General features: G+C 42.3%; 1 protein-coding gene across 5 annotated transcripts in view; it reads right to left on the reverse strand.

Annotated features, from left to right (window-relative positions):
* Window positions 1–19,690, reverse strand: part of SLC25A26 (solute carrier family 25 member 26) — a 94,589-nt gene that overhangs the window by 22,137 nt on the left and 52,762 nt on the right. For 3 of the 5 annotated variants that reach the window (XR_012044556.1, XM_072875758.1, XM_072875755.1), the window contains one exon: window positions 9,866–9,910. The exons of the other annotated variants lie outside the window; for them this stretch is intronic. Coding sequence is in view for 2 of the 3 variants with exons in the window: in XM_072875758.1 (XP_072731859.1) it covers window positions 9,866–9,910 (45 nt within the window). In the remaining variant the exon portion in view is untranslated. The remainder of the gene's footprint in view (window positions 1–9,865; window positions 9,911–19,690) is intronic. 5 annotated transcript variants of the gene reach the window in all.

Raw genomic sequence — 19,690 nt, forward strand, 5'->3', positions numbered from 1 at the left:
AATTACTGTATTTTTTTAATTAAATGTTCTCCAAATGTATATACATCTACAACTAAACCCAAGAACTCAGAACAGTAACTTCTGTCATGCAGAAAGCACTATGGAAGATCTGCTGGAGGACTATGAGGAAAACCAGCACATTAATACAGACATTCATGGCTTTGCCAGAAGCCCAGCCAATTCTCAGTCATGCTGGGCTTTTATGATAATGGCAATGTCCAAAGAGGTAGGAAAAGGTCATTCTTATTTGTTGGCATGTAGCTCTGAAATCTAGTTTCTGATAAAGCCTGGCTTCCCAGTACAGTTCTGCACAAAGAGCCTTTGCCAAGCAAGGCAAACGGTAATGAATTCCCATCCGTTATGCCTGCAAATTGACAACAGGTATTTGCAACAGTCATTCAATACGGAAAATTGTTTAGAAGGGTGGAGCCAGGAACAGTTCAATTAAATTAGGGAAAAGGAGAATTGAGGCTGGAGAACAGGAAGAAAATTCCCCAACAGTGAGGTCTACTGAACAGCGGAGCCAGCCTCCCCAGGGAGGAGAGGAAAGCCCTCTCCTTTGAGTCATTTAAAAATAGACTGGAGAAGGCACTCAAGACTGTACTGTGGGGAATAACTCTGCGTTGGCAAGGGCAGGATGAAATGACTTCATGTATTTCTTTGCATCTCCAATTTCTGCGATTCACCCAGAGCTCCAAACCTGAACATGCAAAAGAGCAAGAGAGAAGCGGGGCGCAAGGGCATCATCCCAGAGGAAGCTGAAAGGAGCAAGTGTCACAGGGCCAAGAGGACCGGCAGGACTCTGGTGCAAATTCTTTCTAACCACACTCGCCCTGCGGGCCAAGCTGATGTGCTGAAGGTCACACGTCTTCTCTCACAGCCCACGGACCCACTAATTGACAGGGCTTTGCAGTAAGTTGGGCTTGTAAGTTCTTCAAAAATACTCGCCTTTGTGCTGCACTGGGCATGGTTTTAATACTACTAACACAGGGCAAAGCACAGAAGCTCTTAGAGGCTTTTAGGTATAGGCAATAACATCACTCTAAAACCGGGGCCGCATTTTTGAAATACTGGGTTTATACACATATCTCCAAAACATCGTCTTTGGGCAGAATCGCTGGTTATTTGCAGTGATACAGTGCCTAGATCAGCACCGCCATCCTAGATGCTGCACAAATTCAAAAGAGCCTTCCCTCAGTCACTTCCAGTCAGGGAGTGGAATAGCAAGAGCTCAGGTCACGCAGAAGATGGGTGTCAGAGGCAGGCTCAGAGCCCATGGGTCACTGCTCCCTGCTTGGGGCCTCCAAACAGGGCAGAAATGCCCGCATAATGCCTGCAGAAGCCCTGCAATTACGCTGCTTTTCCTACACATGCTCTTTCAATATAAAACATAAACCAGGAATTAGGAGCAACACAACTGCAACAATTGGATCAGCCTGGTTTCCCCACCACCGCCACCAAATGGCTCCTATCTGCTTACACTGTGCTCCTCCTGCAGAAGGCAGCAGGAGATAACGAGACTTTTCCAGGGCAATACCCATTCCCACTAGTATTCACAGCCTAGGAAAGCAAAATGACAAGGAGCACATTACATGAAAGCAGGCCGCCATGCCAAGCCTGTGTCATGTGTATTCTATTAAGCTGAAGGCTGAATAGAAGACTTTGTTTTCCACTTCAAAGGACCCCATCCCAATCTCTCGCTCTTCCCTTATGAATAACAAATTGGAAATAAATCTTCTGGCTGAAGTGCATGGAAACTCGTACAGTTGGGGCCCTCTGCAGCTTCCCAGCTCAATCACATGCTAATTTTTTTTGTAAACACTTTTATGTGATATATATGTAAATCTCGCTGTGCATTGCCGCACCATGTAAAGCAATACAGCGGGTGTGTCCTCAAGGGATGGGACACAGTGGGAAGCCTGAATGCAGATTTCCAATTATTCACAGGGATGATGTTCGCAGAGAAGGGTCAAGTTTTATATGTGGGCAGAACCTCACTTTTCTTCCTAACAATCCCATTTCATACTGTCCCATAGGCCAATGTCCCCTGCTTCTCACCACAAACATTATTTAGCTCTTTTAATACTGAGAATACAAGGACACCCCATTTTGCTGGGCAGAAGGTATATTGGAAAAGTCACTCTTAGGATATACCAAAGGCCTTTCAATCTAAAAAAACAAACAAAAAAAGAAAAGATTACCACTGCCTTTAAATACACAGGGAAGTATATGGTGCCCACAAACATGGGCTCCTCGCGTGTTGAGGATGCCTGGCCTCCAGATGGCCAATAACCTTTGACTAGTTCACACAACTCCTTACCTGTGCGTGCCTGTCACCTTTGCCTTATGTTTGTGGTAAAAGTTTGGGGTGGAGATCATCTGTCAGCTTCATGCTCCCAATGCAGTTGGGTCTTGGTCTATAGTCAGGACACCTAAGCTATGGTGATCCTGGGAAAGTGCAACACTCGCACCTCTCTCAAACCTGATGACCAGACCAACACCCCAAACGCTGCAGGAAGCATTGCAGAGAATGAGACATCTCTGCCTTGGCCTTGCTATTCTTCAGGCACTAAGATGCAAGCAGGCCTCACGGCATACACTAAACTTGAGGCCTGCAGCTGAGTAAATACTACAATTCACTCCAATGATAAGCATCTATAGTATTTCTACGTACCTCTCTGTTCAAGACAGTGTTCAACTTCATGATTACAGAGCGGAGGAAAATCTCTGCGAATTAATGACATGGATTTGTGTGCATGTGCAGTCCTGCAGACTGAGGAAAGAAAAGCAATTTTCATACTCGCCTTTGCGACTAGGTATTTTACTTGCAAGTGGCATTCTGCATGGCTGATCCTTACAGATGCATGGCACATTAGCTACAGGAGAAGCAAAAAATTCATAAGCTGATTGCAGTTTCTATACGTAAAGTCAAAAAGCATAGAGCCAAATCTCCTCCTCAGTGAATTTTTATGTGCATATGTGCAGCACATGTGCAATACATGTGTATATTATCTTGCAGGAAACATGCAAGCCCAAACATGGGAAAAATTCAATGATCTAAGTTCATTGTTGACATAAACATTGAGACTCCATTCACACTAATGGAGTTGTACTGACTTATGCCAGTACTGAATTTGGCCCTAGAATTAAACCCACCCAAATCCTAGATAAATTGAGAGAAAGAGAACAAAAGTTGGCCTACATGCAACAGCATATTTTTCATGTTAAAAGCATTTCATTCCCTTTTTCTCCCCATATAATACTGCATTGATGTCTGTGACCCATTTGGATGTAAATCAAAATGGATGTGCTAAAAGCCTGGTTAAAGAAAATGTCCTCGAAACAGTGTTCCCATGGCAAGGCAGAACATAATATGCCAGCTATACTCAGTTTCCATGGCACAAAGGGCCATATATGTGTCTAGGGAAGAAAATGCACTTCTGAAAAATCACTTTGAAGTTAGGACGGCTTTCCTTGAGCATCTGCACTGCTACTACCTGCTAATAAATCTGTGCTTCATGCAGGCTTGTGTGAATAAATTACATGGAAGAATTGCATGAGTCTTTTAAGGTTCTTCAGCAAGAAGCAAGTGTCCGAATCAAATGGTGACCCCTTCACATTGATTACTTCTAAATTCTACCAAACGTCCCCAGACGTCATTGGCAAGCTCAGTGACTTCTGGAGAACCGCTTGTGGTCTAGGCATGACCAAGAGCATCACAATCTGGCTCTGTATCTACAGACTGCACGAGTCTGTTTTACTTCTGCCGTTTTAAATGCTGCATTGATGATCCAAGGCCATCTGACTTTCTCAAACATGTCTGCAGTGCTGTAAGTAAGGATTGCATTTGTTTCTTTCTCTTTGGTGCAGATGGCATATAGCATTCTTTCGACTGTGCTTCAAGACTGTGTGAATGACACTTATTGTGACACTAATAAAGCGAGGGCTGTTTGCTGAACAGCTGTTGGGTACATTGTTCTTTTGTGAGAAAAATGCAGCCGTTATGCTAATGGCATGCACACGCCGCGTTGGCCACAAGTTACATCACGCCTCGAAACACTGCCGTGGAAATCTGTTTTCCCAATACAGCACCTAAGCAAATGGCAGACACGTTAGCATTATTTAACGATTAGGATTTAATCCTTAAATCAGCCCGATCGTTACTCAAAGAGGGAGCGAGGTATGGTAGAACACTTACTACACTGCCTGCAAGGAAATGGGTTTAAAGCTGGGCCTGGGTTTCATTTACTCTTGACTTATATGCAGCTGAGCACAGCAGAAAAGAAATACTAGACTGCTCCTCCAGGAAAAAAGGAAAGCTGTCACCTACCTATAGAGCAGGGAAAGCCATTTTAGGCCCAGTTTGGCTACATTTCTCTGTTTTCTACCTACCCTGTTAAACAGCAACAGATTTGATTGTAAATTTTAGAAGGGAAATAGCATGTGGTTTATTGTTTCAATGGTGGAGTTATAAACACGTATTACTGCTGAGAACCCCAGCTGCCTGGGCAGAAGCATTCTGTAAACCTTTCATTCTTAACTTTAAAAATCAGGTGCAATGAGCTCCAACCAAGATTAGAGTCCTCACCCTCCACTGAAACCCACCAAGCAGTCTTTGCACAGCATGCTTCAAGGTATATCTCAAAGGTATATCTGCACTGACAACTACAAGCAAAGCTGAGCCCACCCTTGAACCAGACTTGTTCACACCCTATACTGCCTATACCAGCCCCCAGAAGCTGAGCTTTCTGGACAGGGGAACCAGCAGAACCAAGCAAACGAGTACGCGTGCCAATGCCTTCATGTAGATCTACAGTCCAGTCCACCAGCAGATTTCCCAAGCTCTGTTCCTCTCAACACGAGTGCCTTGTGCCTGGGGTGGCAGCTGAACCTGGACAGAAAACAAGGGACCTAAGGAAGTGTAAGCCCAATCCCAAGCTGCTCTCCATCGTGTGGGCAGAAACCAGTTTAGGAACAACATAGGGAACTTCTGTTCTGACCCAACTAACCTTCTGCTATTGCTCAGCGTCACAGGGGAACGGCTGGACTCTCCCCATTCTCTTTACTGCAATGCCCCGCTTATTTCACAGGGTGGAAACATGGTTGTGTGTACTCTTCAAACCGTTCTCATCTCCTGAAGCCACCAAAGCATTCCTCTGCTTGTTCAACACCTTACACCACTATCACATGCCACCATAGTCATTACAAAATCCCACAAGAGAGACCTGCCCGTGTATCTCAGCTCATCTCTAGCTATTGCCTCTGAAGGTCCAACCAAATCTCTTTGTAACACACCTGTTAATTTGTGAGACTTACAGATTTGAGAAAATTATCTTATTGCTAAAGCCACTGACAAAAAAAACCCACGTGGGCTCACTAAAGCTGCAGAAAGTCTAAGAGCTTTAGGTTTTGCCCAGCACCAAGACAAAGAGGGAAATCCTGGCCCCACGGAGTGCCAGAAGAGCCAGAACATCATCTTGAGCATGGTCAGTCCAAGATTTTTATCCTTCCTTGCAGCTCCTGGGCCAGCGGAGCAGCACAGTCTGTGCCCACCCTCCCAGAGAGGCTGCGTGTGCAAGAGCAGGATTCGCTGGCACACACAGTCTGCAGGGTGAAATCAGCCTGACTCTGATGTTATATAGTCTTAGCAATGTCCAAGTGTCTCATCTCAGAATCAAACGTGTCTAATGAAAAAGAGAAAAGGTTCCCAGGATAGTAGGTTTGTTTTCCCTCCTTAAAAAAACAACCAACCAAACAAAAACCCCCTATTTTTCAAGTCTACTCATTTGAGACCCATGTCCTCCTGTCCTGCCTGTTCCTTCCCTCCTCACTGGCTACCAGAGCCTTTTCTCCAGACATACAATATGTTTGGTCTATAAAGAGAGTGTTCTCTATGTACAGCTGCGTTGGAGTAACTCTCAGAGGCTCTGAAGCGCAGCCAACATGCAGAAATATAAAACCCAAGAGGACTGAGTCTTACTTCACCTGAGACGGGTTTATCTTATGCACAGCACCATTCTCCGAGGGAGCTGACCATTTCCCCTCAGACATAAGCAGCAGGCATTTTTGACAAGATGTTTCTGGACTCAAACCTAACCAGAGGCTCATGATTTTGGAGGGGGGCTTTAAACTCAATTTTGTTGAAAAAAACCTGATGCCCTGTATTTCTGCAATATCCCCACAGCAGAAATTAAAGGCTTTTTTCTCAGTTAAGTCTAAAAGAGAAAAATTACGGATTAAAACGCAACATGAAACAAATGATAAATAATTTATGTCCTGTTGGTAGGGACTCAGATATGATGATTAGAAGTGCTGAATAAAACGCCTGAACAGAGCAGAACGGAAGATCACACAGAAAGGATGAACTCCACAGTGCAACAGTCATGCGAGTGGAGACTCACACCCCTGGCAGCAGAGTGAAAGCAAGGGAGCTGCGCCAGACTCCCTGTAACCCACCACAATTCCATGCCAAATACACAGACCCTGTAATTTGAACTTCCCACAATGAAGAACACACATACGGTATTTCCTAAGCAAGTTACAGAGGCACCCTGGAAATTCCAAGGCAGCATACAAGGGGGCTGTATCTTACAACGTTATTCCAAAACTTGAACTAATATGGAAGGCAGTGTGCTCGGCTGGCATTTGGGAAGCATGCCACCACTATGTTCTGCTGCCTTTCTTCATGGCCAGCTAGCTTTGACATGGGATCAGAAGCATTAGCCCCACCTAAAAGAACCTAAACCTGATCAAACTGCTACAGTGGTAATCAGCCATGGTGCTCCTCCAAGGGCTGGTATAGCAGAGAGTGAAGGAAATTTGAAATGCCCCTTCTTTTCCTGAACTCTGAGAAGACTTAAAAACTGTTTTAGCTGTAAGGCTTGGGCTAAAAAGACAGAAAAGCACTAGACTAATTCACCCTAGTAGACAATTACAATGTCTGTCCTGAAATCTGATACATCATAGCACAGTTTCCGTCTTCCCTTTGGTTCGTATCAATAATCTCTGCCTAAATCAAAATATAGCAAAATGAAGAACTGGGAAGCGAAAGGACATTAAGCATGCAATATAGCAGTGGATGCTACCTACATCCAAAAAAAAAAAAGGAGTTTTCTTTACTGCTGTTTCTTGAGTCACTGTGATCTAAGAAATGAGTCTATTGACTGTTTCCAAATTGTGTGTTCACCTGAGTAACTGGAAGTAAAGCCAGCATTTGAAGCAGTATCTATTCCTTGCTAATTACTGCAATACCCCCTTTTCCAGCACACACAGTGCAAGTAACTTTATAGTTCAGTAGTCTATACAACATTCTCCTCTTCTTCTTCTAACTTATTTTAGTGCATGATATGCAAGTTTACTCTCACATAGGACAGATGGTTTACATTCACAGACAGAAGAAAACAGTGCATGTCAATTCTGTGGCTAAAGCCTGCTGGAAGCATAAAGAATAACCATAGCAGCTTGAAGCAAAACAGATAGAGAAAATGGGATATAGAAACACCTGATTTGCTGCCTACGACAAGCCTTTATTAGGCTTCTTTAAGCTTAACACCCTGCTGCTGGCTGCAGCCAGCACACATGTGCAGGAAAAGGAAACTCTCCTCTTCTTCCATGTGCCTTGCTCACTGTCCTTTACAGTGGAAAGATATTTTTCCCCATTTTTATGGTGATTAGCTTGTTCAGAGAATTACAAGACTGAGTCTATCATCCATCTTCTCATGTAACTTTGTACTAATGGTTTTAAAAATGACACAGCCACAGCACTTGTTCTGTTCTCCTCTGTGAGATGATCCACACACATCATACACAACTGCTCCCGCATTTACTTTCCCAAGTAATCCCATTAATACAGTGCAGAACAGTCCCTCAGACATTATCTAACCAACACCTTCAGCAAATTATTCCATGTTCACGCTGCACACCGTTCATCTCTTGCACTTTGCCCTCCTACCTCTTCTTAATTACTGTCTCCTCACGCACCCGTGAGAAGCCCTAGCCTGAATCATACTCCTGTTGATGCTACTGGCCACATCCAACCTGGTGATGGGACCATAATGTTTTTTCTCCTTTGTTGTACTGTCAGGGCAATTTTTTTAAGAGCTTCATTCAGATAAACAAAATGTGTTCTGCTTCCACTGCCTGGCTTTGATGTGACAAACCTTGAGCTCTCTCCATGTACTGAGCCAAAGTGACTGGAGCATGAAAGACTGATTTTTGCCATTTTTACTCTTGGTTCCACAGTCAGAAGAATATATTGCAACTGGTCCGTGGAACAAACTAACCCAGTTTTGTTTCTCTTCAGATCTGCACTGACCTCTTTAGATTAAACATGATGTCTCATCCTAAGTGACTCACTCCTGTAGCTAGCTAAATTCAAACTGCCTTCTTTAAAGCCTGAAATCTAAACAATACATTTTATTGTCACAGCTACGTGGACTTTAGTTAAAACAACTTTACATTCTGAAAACAGCTACACGATGTTGCTGTTTTATGTGGTTTTGGCAAGAACACTGCACTTTTTCTCTTTAAGCACTGCCACCTCTTGCGCCCAAACACAGCTTGCACTAACAATTAGCAGGTCAGGCCGGTATCGCTGCCGAAGAGTTTACAGAAAGCCATTCCTAGACACTGGCAGGGAAACAGATTCCTAATAAGGCAGCCAAAGCTACCCTGTGCAATGGGACAATACCCAGACACCGCATCAGACCAAGCTCATGAAGTTCCTACAGAATCCTCTGCAAAACACAGCTCAGTTCTGTGAAAGCTCTTGATGTATTCCATGCTCCTCCTGCCTGTAGACTCCCCTTTATATTTGACTCCCTTAAACCTCTAGATGCAGACATTCACACTGTGGGCTCGTCCCTCCGGAACAACCCAAGCTACTGACACACAGCGAGAGGACAAGATACTGTCCCAACCAAGCACACAAGGATCAAGGAGAACATAAGCCCTCCTCCCTCAATAGAAGCAGCAAGGGGCAAGGAAGACCATCACTGGTTCCCATCCTTCCCAGTACCTCTGCCCAGTTTGGGTCTCAGTGCCAAGCTTTCTCAGAAGTCCAGCACCCTTAACAAGAAGAAAATTACTCTCTCTCCAGCTCCTCTTTTATAAATATTATATTTTGCTACAATGCTTTTAACAATCTGTAATAATTTTCTGTGCTTCCAAGCCAGGATCTCAAAGTACCTGAAAAACGCTGACTTTCCTTCATCTTTTGCAGTGAGTTAAAGGAAAAAACAGAGGGACAGACAAATTACATGACTTCGAATCCAACTCTGTGCTCAGAAATCTAGACCCTGACTCTGGCCATGATAAACAAAGCAACCAGCTGGTGGGAGAACAGCGCATCATCCTGAAAGACTGCACTATTAAAATATCATCTGGTTGACACCTTCTTTAAACGACCTTTGAAATAGCGTACACGCAGCCAATCAAAATAGCTTGCCAGCGATGCACTGAGAGTCTCTTCCTGTACACAAACCCAGGCTCAATCAGTTTTCTCTGTATCATTTGCAATTGCCTGTTACCTTGAAGAGTGAAACACTAAAAAAATTAAAATAAAATAAAAGAGAACCACAACACAAGATGGTTCCCACACTAACCAGTAAAAATAGCTAGGGTAGCAGATAAGATTTCTGGCATGCTGGGGAGTAAAATTTAGACTGCATGGCACACATCAGGGGTTAGATGTTCCCTGTTATTTTTCAGATATTCAGGCAAATGATCTTCACATGCACAGGTAGGTTGGTACATACTTACCGATTCTTGGATGTGCCCATAATTGTGATAATCAAGTTAGATAAGTTACCATGGAAAGCCTTTGTGAAATGTATAACTTATATTTCTATCATTAAAGAGGACTTACCTTTAAGGACTCCCAGAGGGGAAATTGTAACAGAGAGAAAGGAATCTGGAGAGGTGGGAAAAGAAAAAAAAAAAAGCAACAACATAATGTTACAAAAGCAAATTAGGTTGGCATGTTCCTCACTGGATAAATTAGGAACAGTTATTGTTCACTCAGTGAACTGCAGCTTATTACATTTACAAATCTTTAAGGACACTTTATGTATGCTGCCATAGTGACTGGTTTCACTAAAGCAGTTTTACTTTGTTTATCACATTCCCTGCCGAGAGGTTAAGGTATTGTTACCAGGGTGGCCTAGAAGAGCAATAAGCAGTATGATCTACTGCAGGGACATTCTTGGTTTGACGCTTCGCCAAGAAAGCCATAAGGATGGTTGAAGAAACACGCTCCCAAGGCCAGGAACACAGCCTGGCAAAAAAACATCTTCAGCAATACACACTCTCACAAATGCTGAGCTGAAAACAGTTGTGCTCCAACCAGGGCTTTGCAGTTTGGGCATCAGCTGCAGAGAGAAACTTTTCTGAACATCTACCAGTGATCTCACATTAACAAGCTCCCTAGAGAATTAAAAGGAGGTTGTGAAGAGCTACCACGACCCTACCAAAACCCAAGGGAGACGTGTGGTGGTTCTCTTCTCATCACCTATAACAAGAGGTTCTTTTGTCCAGCAACCACCTGTATCTCTACCTAGGCTCATTCCTGCTGCCATGTGTCCTCAGCAGTGCCTGTGCATTTCCAGCTCCTCTACAGATTTTGCCCTGATAAATGCCTCGTGACCAACTCTCTTAACACACCGGGGAAAAAAGCAAACATACATCTGTCAGCTCTGTAGGCTGTGCAGGGCTACCATGCGTAATAAGTCAGTTTTCACCATGAACAGAGGGATCCTTTGCAACAAGACACATCACTTTCCAAGGTTATGTCTTCCCTTATAGCTTCTTCCTCCTCCAATCTCTCAACTAAATTCTTCTGGCTCTTCCTGCTCCTTCACCACTCTGACAAGCCCTGCCCAATATCCACCTCTGGTACCAACCCTGCCTTTGCTATCTCCAGCCTGGGTATCTATCTCAAGACATCTTGGAGGAAGGAGTCCCTGTGAAAATACTAGCCTGTGCCAGAATTGCCCTACAGCTGTATCTGCAGGTCTGCTTTGCCCCTTCCTAAATGCTTCTGCAGTTATCTCCTCCACTTCAACAGCCAGTCAGCCCCCATTTCAAATCTTCTTCCAAGTATCTATTTTCTTCTACTCTCATCTTCCTTCCCCAAGCATGATGCATGTCGGATTAGTTGTCCCCCTTATGTAGCCTGATTTTGTAGTTTGTGCATCATTTTATTAGTCTCAGAAAGCGGTTATGCACCTTTTGCCATGAAAAGTAGTACACACTCAAAATGGGTCACAATTAATTAACACATAAATCTTTGCTCTTTGTAACGTGAGTAATGTCAGGTTAAAAACATTCACTACAGAGATATGAATGGCTTATTAAATCCAAATTCAAGCTACACAAAGGAATCTGAAATGGTACATCCGTTCAACATCACAAGAGTTAAAGAGTATTGTCTGCTTCACTGTGTTGCAACTAATGTTTAATAAATGAGTCTATTAAGTCAATCTGCCAGGCAAAACTAAGCTTGACAGACACCTGCCACAGAAAATTTGTTATCTATTCAGGCAGGAAATGGCAGTGAGAAGAAATCAATGTCACTGCTGTACATTGAGCTGACAAACTGAAATCTCGGAGGAAGTTTGTCATCTTGAACAATGAGCAATATCCCTGGTGGCATCTCAGAGCCTCACAATAAAGGTCAGATGTGGCTCTTATTTATCAGGGCCTTGAAACTCTAGTATAGCAATTAAATTTTGTTTTTAATACTGGGTGAAAAAGTCCAGCTATTTGACAGTAATGTGTGATAATATATTTATGAGAAGATATATATATCTCTCCACATGCTGCTGCATCACTGTTGAATTGGAGTTAAATGGCATGATTTCTTTGCAATGTAAAATGAAAAGCAACATAATCTTCTATTATCTAGGTCCAAAAATAGAAAAAAAACCCAAAACAATGCCCACTACATTTGCTTCAAATTTGTTAAAAGAGAGAAAAGGAAACACTCTGTATCCAGCTGTACACCAAACAAAACAAGCTTTCAAATAGAGTCTCCAAGTTTTGCTTTTTTATATGCGCGAATGAGTGGTAAAATTATGCAGCTGTTAATAAGACACCAAGGGAAGCTTTTGACATAAACCCCTTTTTATCTCCTAGCTAGAAGCATTTCAAAGAGGAGATTTGCTCACGACTCCTGTTTGAGTTTCGGCATTAGTGGTGTTTGCTTCCCGTGTCCCGCTCAGCGGGGACCAGAACCGGACAGGGATTATCGGTTTCACTTTTCCCTGCATGCCCCACGAGATGCTGCAACGCGCAGGCTACCAGAATGCCTGGGAAGATTTCAGATGTACGTCAGTGGGATCTGCACAGCCGCTGGGCTCCCTCCTCTCTAAGACGCCTGCAGGATAAGGGCCTAAACATTCATAAGTCACACTTCAACAGAGTCTGAAAACTTGAAAAAAACAAACAAACTAGGAAGCACCACCAACAAAAACAAGCAGAGCAGCACCTTTGCCTGCCCTAAGAAGATCCTAACAAGATGTCCTCCATTTCTTACAGTCCTCCATTGGAGCCTGTTTGACAACATCCTGACTTAAAAACAAAACCCACACAAGCAATTTCATGGGTACTGGAATGAAAGGGAGTCTGGCTTCCTGTGGATTTGGTTTTTGTCATCAGATTCTCTGAAGTCAAATAATTTCCAAGCTGGGTTCAGCGATCTTCCTGCAACAGGGACCTCCATCACATTTCCTCTCGACATCTATTCCACAGCTCCTGTTGAAAGTTCAGTTCCTATTGCAAGCCTTCCCTCAAACGCCTTAGTCGCCTTTATTCTCCCCTTACACGCATATTTTCAAGAAACTTATAGGAACTTCTATTTATCTTTGCAGCTTCTGCCTTTCCACCACAGTTCCGTGGCCAACACGTCCAAGGGCTGTGCAGGCTGCTGTGTGTTCGTGTGTGCATACACCCTGTTTGCATAAGCCTTGTTTCCCTAAGAGACCAGACTAAACAGCCCACGCCCAAAAGTAGGATTGATATATGTAAAAAGAAATAGCTCTGCAAGGGTAACTCATCCAACAATGAAAAAGCCTTTAGATGGCTTATTGCCCTTTATTCCTCTACCACGACAGGCGTGACAAAATCTCGTAGTCTGGGGACACTTCTTAATTTGAACATTTACAGCATTTCACTCCTTTTCATATTTTGCTTTTTAGAAAAAAAGCTCTTCAGCAATGAACAGAATCACACCCTGCCAGGCAGAGATATTTATGCCTGAAATAGGCTAAGGCAACAATAAAAATGTGGTCCACACATGTGGGTAACTTTCTGCCAGCAAATATGAAACCCTGGCGAGCTCCACCAACCTCTCATTCAATGTTAATATAAAATAGACAGAGAGTACCAGTTCTCATGTCTGGCCTAATGTTATATAACTGTGCTGTTTGTTCAAAAGAGTCAACTCTTACACACACACAAAGTTTAAAGCCCTCAGACAGCTGTAAATCATTATTCTAAAATGTTTTATAGGTCAGTGAAATTATCATTTACTCTGCTCCCTGTAGTCCTTAGCACCTGATGCCTAACTTAATGTAATGAACATTGCAGATTCTTATTTCTATATATCTACTTAATTCCCCTGATACAGAAGGATTTTAAAAGATTATTTTTAAGTTACTTCTAGAAATAGTTGCACCTCACAGCCAGAGCAACAGATACACACATCTCGCTTCTAAAAACAATACCAACCTGCAAGTACTGAAGATTGATGACAGAGCAAAAGTCATCCCACCAAATACAGTTTAATTAAATAAAAGAAATTTAAGGAGGAGCTTAATAATACTCTTTGTAACTACAACACAACATTTTAAAGTAACTCAAAATTCACTCGTTCAATATCTGATGCTAAATTGCAAGCTGACATTGTCCTGAGGGAAACACAGCAGTCAGGGAGCAAGGAGAACATGGTGAAGGAGTGGCAAAGAAGGGGGGGGAGAACCAAAAAGGGGGGGGGGGGGAACCTCATCAGCCTCTTCAGAACTGGGATTCCCTTCCAAATATGAGTATTCTTTCACACAAAGAGGAAACAGATGTCCACGGCTGGAATTTGCATGTGGCTTTATTCTCTTCTAGGATACAATAAAACTACTCATCTTCTCATCCTCCGAGCTAGAAATTAAACAGTGGCATGTCATGCATAGTCCAGCTGTGCTTTCTTCCTCCAACCTTTATTAGCAATATATTTAAAAAGAAGAAAAGAGAGAGACAGAAAGAAAGGGAGAAACTGGAAAAGCAGAAGAAATGAAAAACTATGTGGTATGTGTTCTCAAAACAATATAAAACCTACAGATGTTCTTACTAATCTGTGGCACATGTTTGTTTATTCAGGTTTTCTCTGTCTCCAGTTCAGCGGGCTTTGCTCTCCAGAAGACCTATCTGTTTTTACAAATGTTAAATACTGAAGGAGAGATTGGCATAAACAGCCAGAGGAGGAAATAGGCTCACCTTGTCAGAGCCTTCCCAACATCCCTGAAACCGTACCTCTGTCCCAGAAACTGCTCTCACCCATACCTCCGCTGTTCCTTACATTAACAGCAATGGGAGAAAAGCCAACAGTTATGAAGAGGATTTTGACAGTACTAATATCCCAAAGGCCAAAGGCAAGAATTTCTGTTGTCTTCAGGGAGAATGTACTGCAGTTATCATGAAGTAGTTCTCAAACTTGCACCTAACCTGTCACTTGCATACACTTTGACGAGGCTCATAGAGAGGCTATCACCATTGAAGCCTGTATTTATAAGGAGTACGCCACCACAGTGTCTGAGCTGCAGGTGCCAAACTGTGCCTTCTCCATTGTAATTACAAAGAAAAGTCTAATAAACCACTTCTGAGTATCAAAAAATATACTGTTTTCCAAGGATACATAAACCACAAATTTCAGGAGAACAATCTTCCCTTTACGTAAGTTGCTTTTACATTCCTTTTTTTTTAATCAGCTTTTTTATAAAAGATGGTTCTTTTCAAATAGGTTCAAGTTACAGTAGAATAAAACAACCCTGTCTGCCCACTGGAGTTAACACCAAAGCATTTCCGTTAATAATCACAGTAAATCTGGTTCAGTGTCTTGTCCTCCTAAAATTCTTCACACGCTTTCCCGATACATCCGGATTATGATAAACTGATGTTCCAGCTATAAATATACTTTCCCCATGATGGGATTTGAAAAGACAGCATGAAATGAGGTAAGCCTCTCCCCTGGTCCTGTCAGAAGGCATAGCAATAGACACCATTATGAAGACCTGTAACTTTCCACAATACTGACTAAAGGTGAAGGTGTAGAGGAGCTCAGCACAGCCATCATCAATGGTATACCCCTGACAAAGCTGACAAAGTAGACTTACTTTCTAGCAAAGCTTCAATTAATACTGCCTCCCAGATCCTCCTTGATAAATTGCAGACTCCACAAGGAACGTAACGAAGGTAATTTGTAATCTTAACATGAATGAAAGACTGTCAAAGCCATCAGCCATGTTCCTGCAGCTCCAAGAGATGAAAGGTGTGAGCATTGGGAAAGAACGGACAAGTTTATATGTTAAATAAATGATGGAGGGCTTTGTTAATAAACACTGATGCAATTAGAAACAAAACTCTTCAGGCAAGTATGACAATGCTGGTATAGCAATGACCAGAGAAGATCTTGGCTCCATTCCTTAAGGGACACAGTGAAAGACCAAGTTCACATACAGCACCTTCCTATCAGACCACATGAAGCCAAAGAGAGGTGGAAGCCCACGGGAAGCTGGGCCATCACAGGTAAAACTATCGAGTTGCATTTGCAACAAACAACTTTTCACAGTGCTTCGGAGTTGAACTCGTGGCTCTGCAGCACTGCCAGAGGCCAAGGAACAGCATCTAGGGTGGTAGAAACACCGGTCTCAAGAGTGCCAAGAGTATGATTAAAACAAACGTTTCAGATCATGCACCAGCAGCCACCTGAGGTAATCAGCAATTCCCTCATTTTCAAGCAAGTAACATTAACCCTGTGTGAGCTGGGAGACAACTGCAAGCTATAAATGGGAAGACATACAAAATTCCTGAATTATACTCATTATTCTGATTCAAGCATCCACTAACCCTCAAATAAACATTTGCACCTTGCTTCCTCTGTTTCCCCAGCTCTAAACCCAAAGTATTTCCACTTGTTACCTGGCATACGTGAATGTTTGGAAGTAAATTCCTTTCCCAGACAAAATATTATGTGCCCCACAGGGTTGCTTAATTTGGTTACAAGCCGTTCTCACAGATGTCCTTTGGACCTGTGTGGCAGAACTTCACATACATCAGGATTTTCTTTTAAACAGCACCGCACACTCATTATAAAAGCACATATAAAGGACATTATGTGGAGACAGATAAATATAAGGAAAATTCTATCCAGTTTTCCCTCCTCTAGAAAAAGGTTTTATGATTAAAAAAAAAAGAAAAAGAAAAAATGTTTTTCTGGAGGGGCAATGTTGACCAGCAAAGGGGAAAGACACAGTCAGAGATCCAGCATGACTCTGTGTTCCCAAAACGTGGGAAAGAGAGAAGCACTTTAGGCAGATGCACAAACTCAATGCAGGCTGGATTGATTTAAGAGAGCCTGACGATCACAGAGCCACTAACTTTGCACATGCATGAGACAGACCATCATTGAGCTATTGAAGGCTCTTTCCTCAAAGAAACAATATTAACAGCCTTCAAAATTCCCCCTTTTTGCACCAGCCCCTTACTCTGCTGGCAGGACAGAATAACTATTAGAAATTGTACAATGTTAGCCACAGAAGCTGATCTTACTGGACTTTGAACAGCAGCTGGACTGACCAGCCCCTAATTAGACAAATAATATCCATGTTCTCCCATTCTCCAACACACACACACTAAAGGAGATGCCTGTTTTGCTATTCCTTCTTGAAAACAACATATCAAAAAAATCCTCAACTGACATCGATTTGCACATGCTGTTTTCAAGGCGCAGATAAAAATCTTGTAGGATAAAAGATGAGTTTAGCAGCTCTAGAAGAATGAAGGTATTGTTTAACAGGAAGCAGATGTATGTCAGATGGCAAACTCATTAAAGTGTCCCATCGTTAAAGGAAACGGGATAACAACGAGCCATCTGAAAAAACCTGAACTGATCAGGAAATACACAAGCCGCAGCTAATCTCCTATTTATTGGTAGGTAATGCCTTTAAGTTGTGCACATGCATTGAGTTTAGGACCATGAAGGACTAATCTTTGTTCTCATGAAAAAAACATAGGAGCAGAACCCTAGAGCACGGAGTGCAGCATTTCTGGAAAAAGTCTTCTGAGGAAAAACCCTAACATTTGGAGAAACTATTACATCAATACGTGGGTGCACACACGCCCATGGTTATGTGCTGCTGGCCGGGAAGCATGTCTGTTCGCTAACTTTGAAGGCATTTTAACCTTTTACCTTTTACATACTTGTAACACTTTAAATGTAAGGTTAATTACAAAAATGCATTATGAAAGGCACCTACCAAAGGAGAGCCTCTAAATACAAACTTTTAAACTCTAATCAAAGAAAAAAAAATTATAGGCAGACACTGGCCTGACAGATTTGCAGTATCACAGAGTTGAACAGTTCCTCAAATGAGAATTTTGCAGGAGATACAAGGACCTAAACACAAGGAATTAAACAAGCAGCATGTTTGATTCACAAGGCAGGTAGATCTATGGAGAGGAGTGAGAGTATTGCTTCATCCAGCAAATATTCAATCAAAGAAACTTGACAACAGTGCAGCTGTAATTGCACTGACATCAGCATAGGAACTCTTGTCCTCAGAGTAACAGCCACAAAAAAAATTAACAGATTGGGAAGAAACATGTGGTTCTCCCTTCCTGGATGTATCTCAACCTATAGTAGTTTTGTTACAAATGTCTTGTTACTACATTATGATTACAAATATAACACAGCAGCTCTCACCATAAAAATTAAATACATCTCTCACCAGGAGATTTCTGAATGTCACCAAAAAAATTTCCATGGGAAAATCCATCTCTGCCTTTGCATATGGGCCTGATCCAAAGTTCATTGAAATCGCTGGGAATTTTGCACATGTGGCTTCGACAGCTTCTGGATCAGGACCCATGCTCAAGATGGAGAAAAGAGGAGAGAGCAGATGCAAGGGTTCCAGCATACAACACAGGGATCAACTAATTTGGATCCTACCATGTCCTTCCCAGGATGCACAGACACAGACTCATGGTGAGAGCAGATCTAGGATGTGCTCTTTTTAACTTCTTAAGCAGGAACTGCTGCAAATTCCTTGCTTTTACAGAAGTGTACACAACAGCCCTACTAGTAGCTGTATCTGAGCTCAAACTGTGTACATTTAAGTGCAACTTAAAGTCCCAATAAAGTTAATGCAAGCTAAGCAAATTCTTTGAATGTTTTACCAAATACGAACTTTGGTGTTTTGCTGTATCGATAGCCCTGATTATTTGGTAAGGGTATTCCTGCATATTTGTCTTTTGTGGAAAACAAACAAACAAAAAAAACCCAACAGACAAGCAACCAAATGTTGCTTTAAACAAAACACCCCACAGATACTATGAGAAAATTACCCCATCAAGGCTAGTGCAAAACCAACATTAATGGAACAACTACTATAAACCAACAAGTTGAAACTTCTTTCTTTGAAGTGCATGACCCATGCAGCACTGTTTATATATCTTACACCATTATCTCCATCATGTGGCAGAGAGAAAAAATGCAGATTAATGCCAAATTTAGCAAATGCTATTAATGTAAAGGTATTTTACTTATCTTACACACACGTATACATACTTATGCGTATACACATTCAAAATTTTGTGAGTATCTCACAAAATGGGGCATTGCTAAGCTTCCTTCTGTGACTGCTATTTTCAACTGTTTAGGAAGAGCCATATCTGCATCACAGACCACAGGTAAAAGAAGAAATAGCCTTGTCCTGCAAGGTGCTCACAGTCTCACGGGCAGTGCCCCAATGGGTGCCAACGAAACGCTGCTCAAGGGAAGCGTCAGCAGGCCAGGGTGAGTGGTCTGTCACAGAGCAGCCCAAATGGCAAGTCAGTACAGGTGGAGTTAAAGGACTCATCTTCACAGACTCCTTGAAAGAGTTCGCCATGTGTGATCTCCATTGGTGTTAGCCGAATAGGAGTTGGTTCTGCAAAGCACTAAAACACCTGTCTAATTTCCCACTCTTTATAGAGAAGCAGTTAAATATGTCCTTAAGTCCTGTACTGAATAGTCTGACTATCCTGTGTGCCTGAGACTGGACTATTTTGTCTCTCTCATCTACCTTTTTTATTTTTTAATAAACAGTTGCATTGCTTTAGTGCAACCGCAAGACATGGTCTTGAAGAAATCACTGAGTGAAATGACTTGCCTATGTTACATCGGGGGACCTACTAGCTTATGACAATGATCTCTCCTAGCTTTTATGTATTAAAGCATGAGCTTTCCTGAACTGCAGCTACAGTTCCACAAACTTTAATCTCATTCTACACTACAAAAGACCTAATCTAAAACCCATTAAAGTGAATTGAAAAATCGCAACAAGCATTTGATCGAACCCAAATGAACAGCTAGACAATACACGTACAGATACAGGAAGGATAGTTCCTTTATTAATTTTTTTTTACCCTCTATAGGGTTTTTTTGACT

The sequence above is a fragment of the Ciconia boyciana genome, chromosome 11, assembly GCF_034638445.1.
Source record: "Ciconia boyciana chromosome 11, ASM3463844v1, whole genome shotgun sequence".
In the NCBI taxonomy this organism is placed as follows: Eukaryota; Metazoa; Chordata; class Aves; order Ciconiiformes; family Ciconiidae; genus Ciconia; species Ciconia boyciana.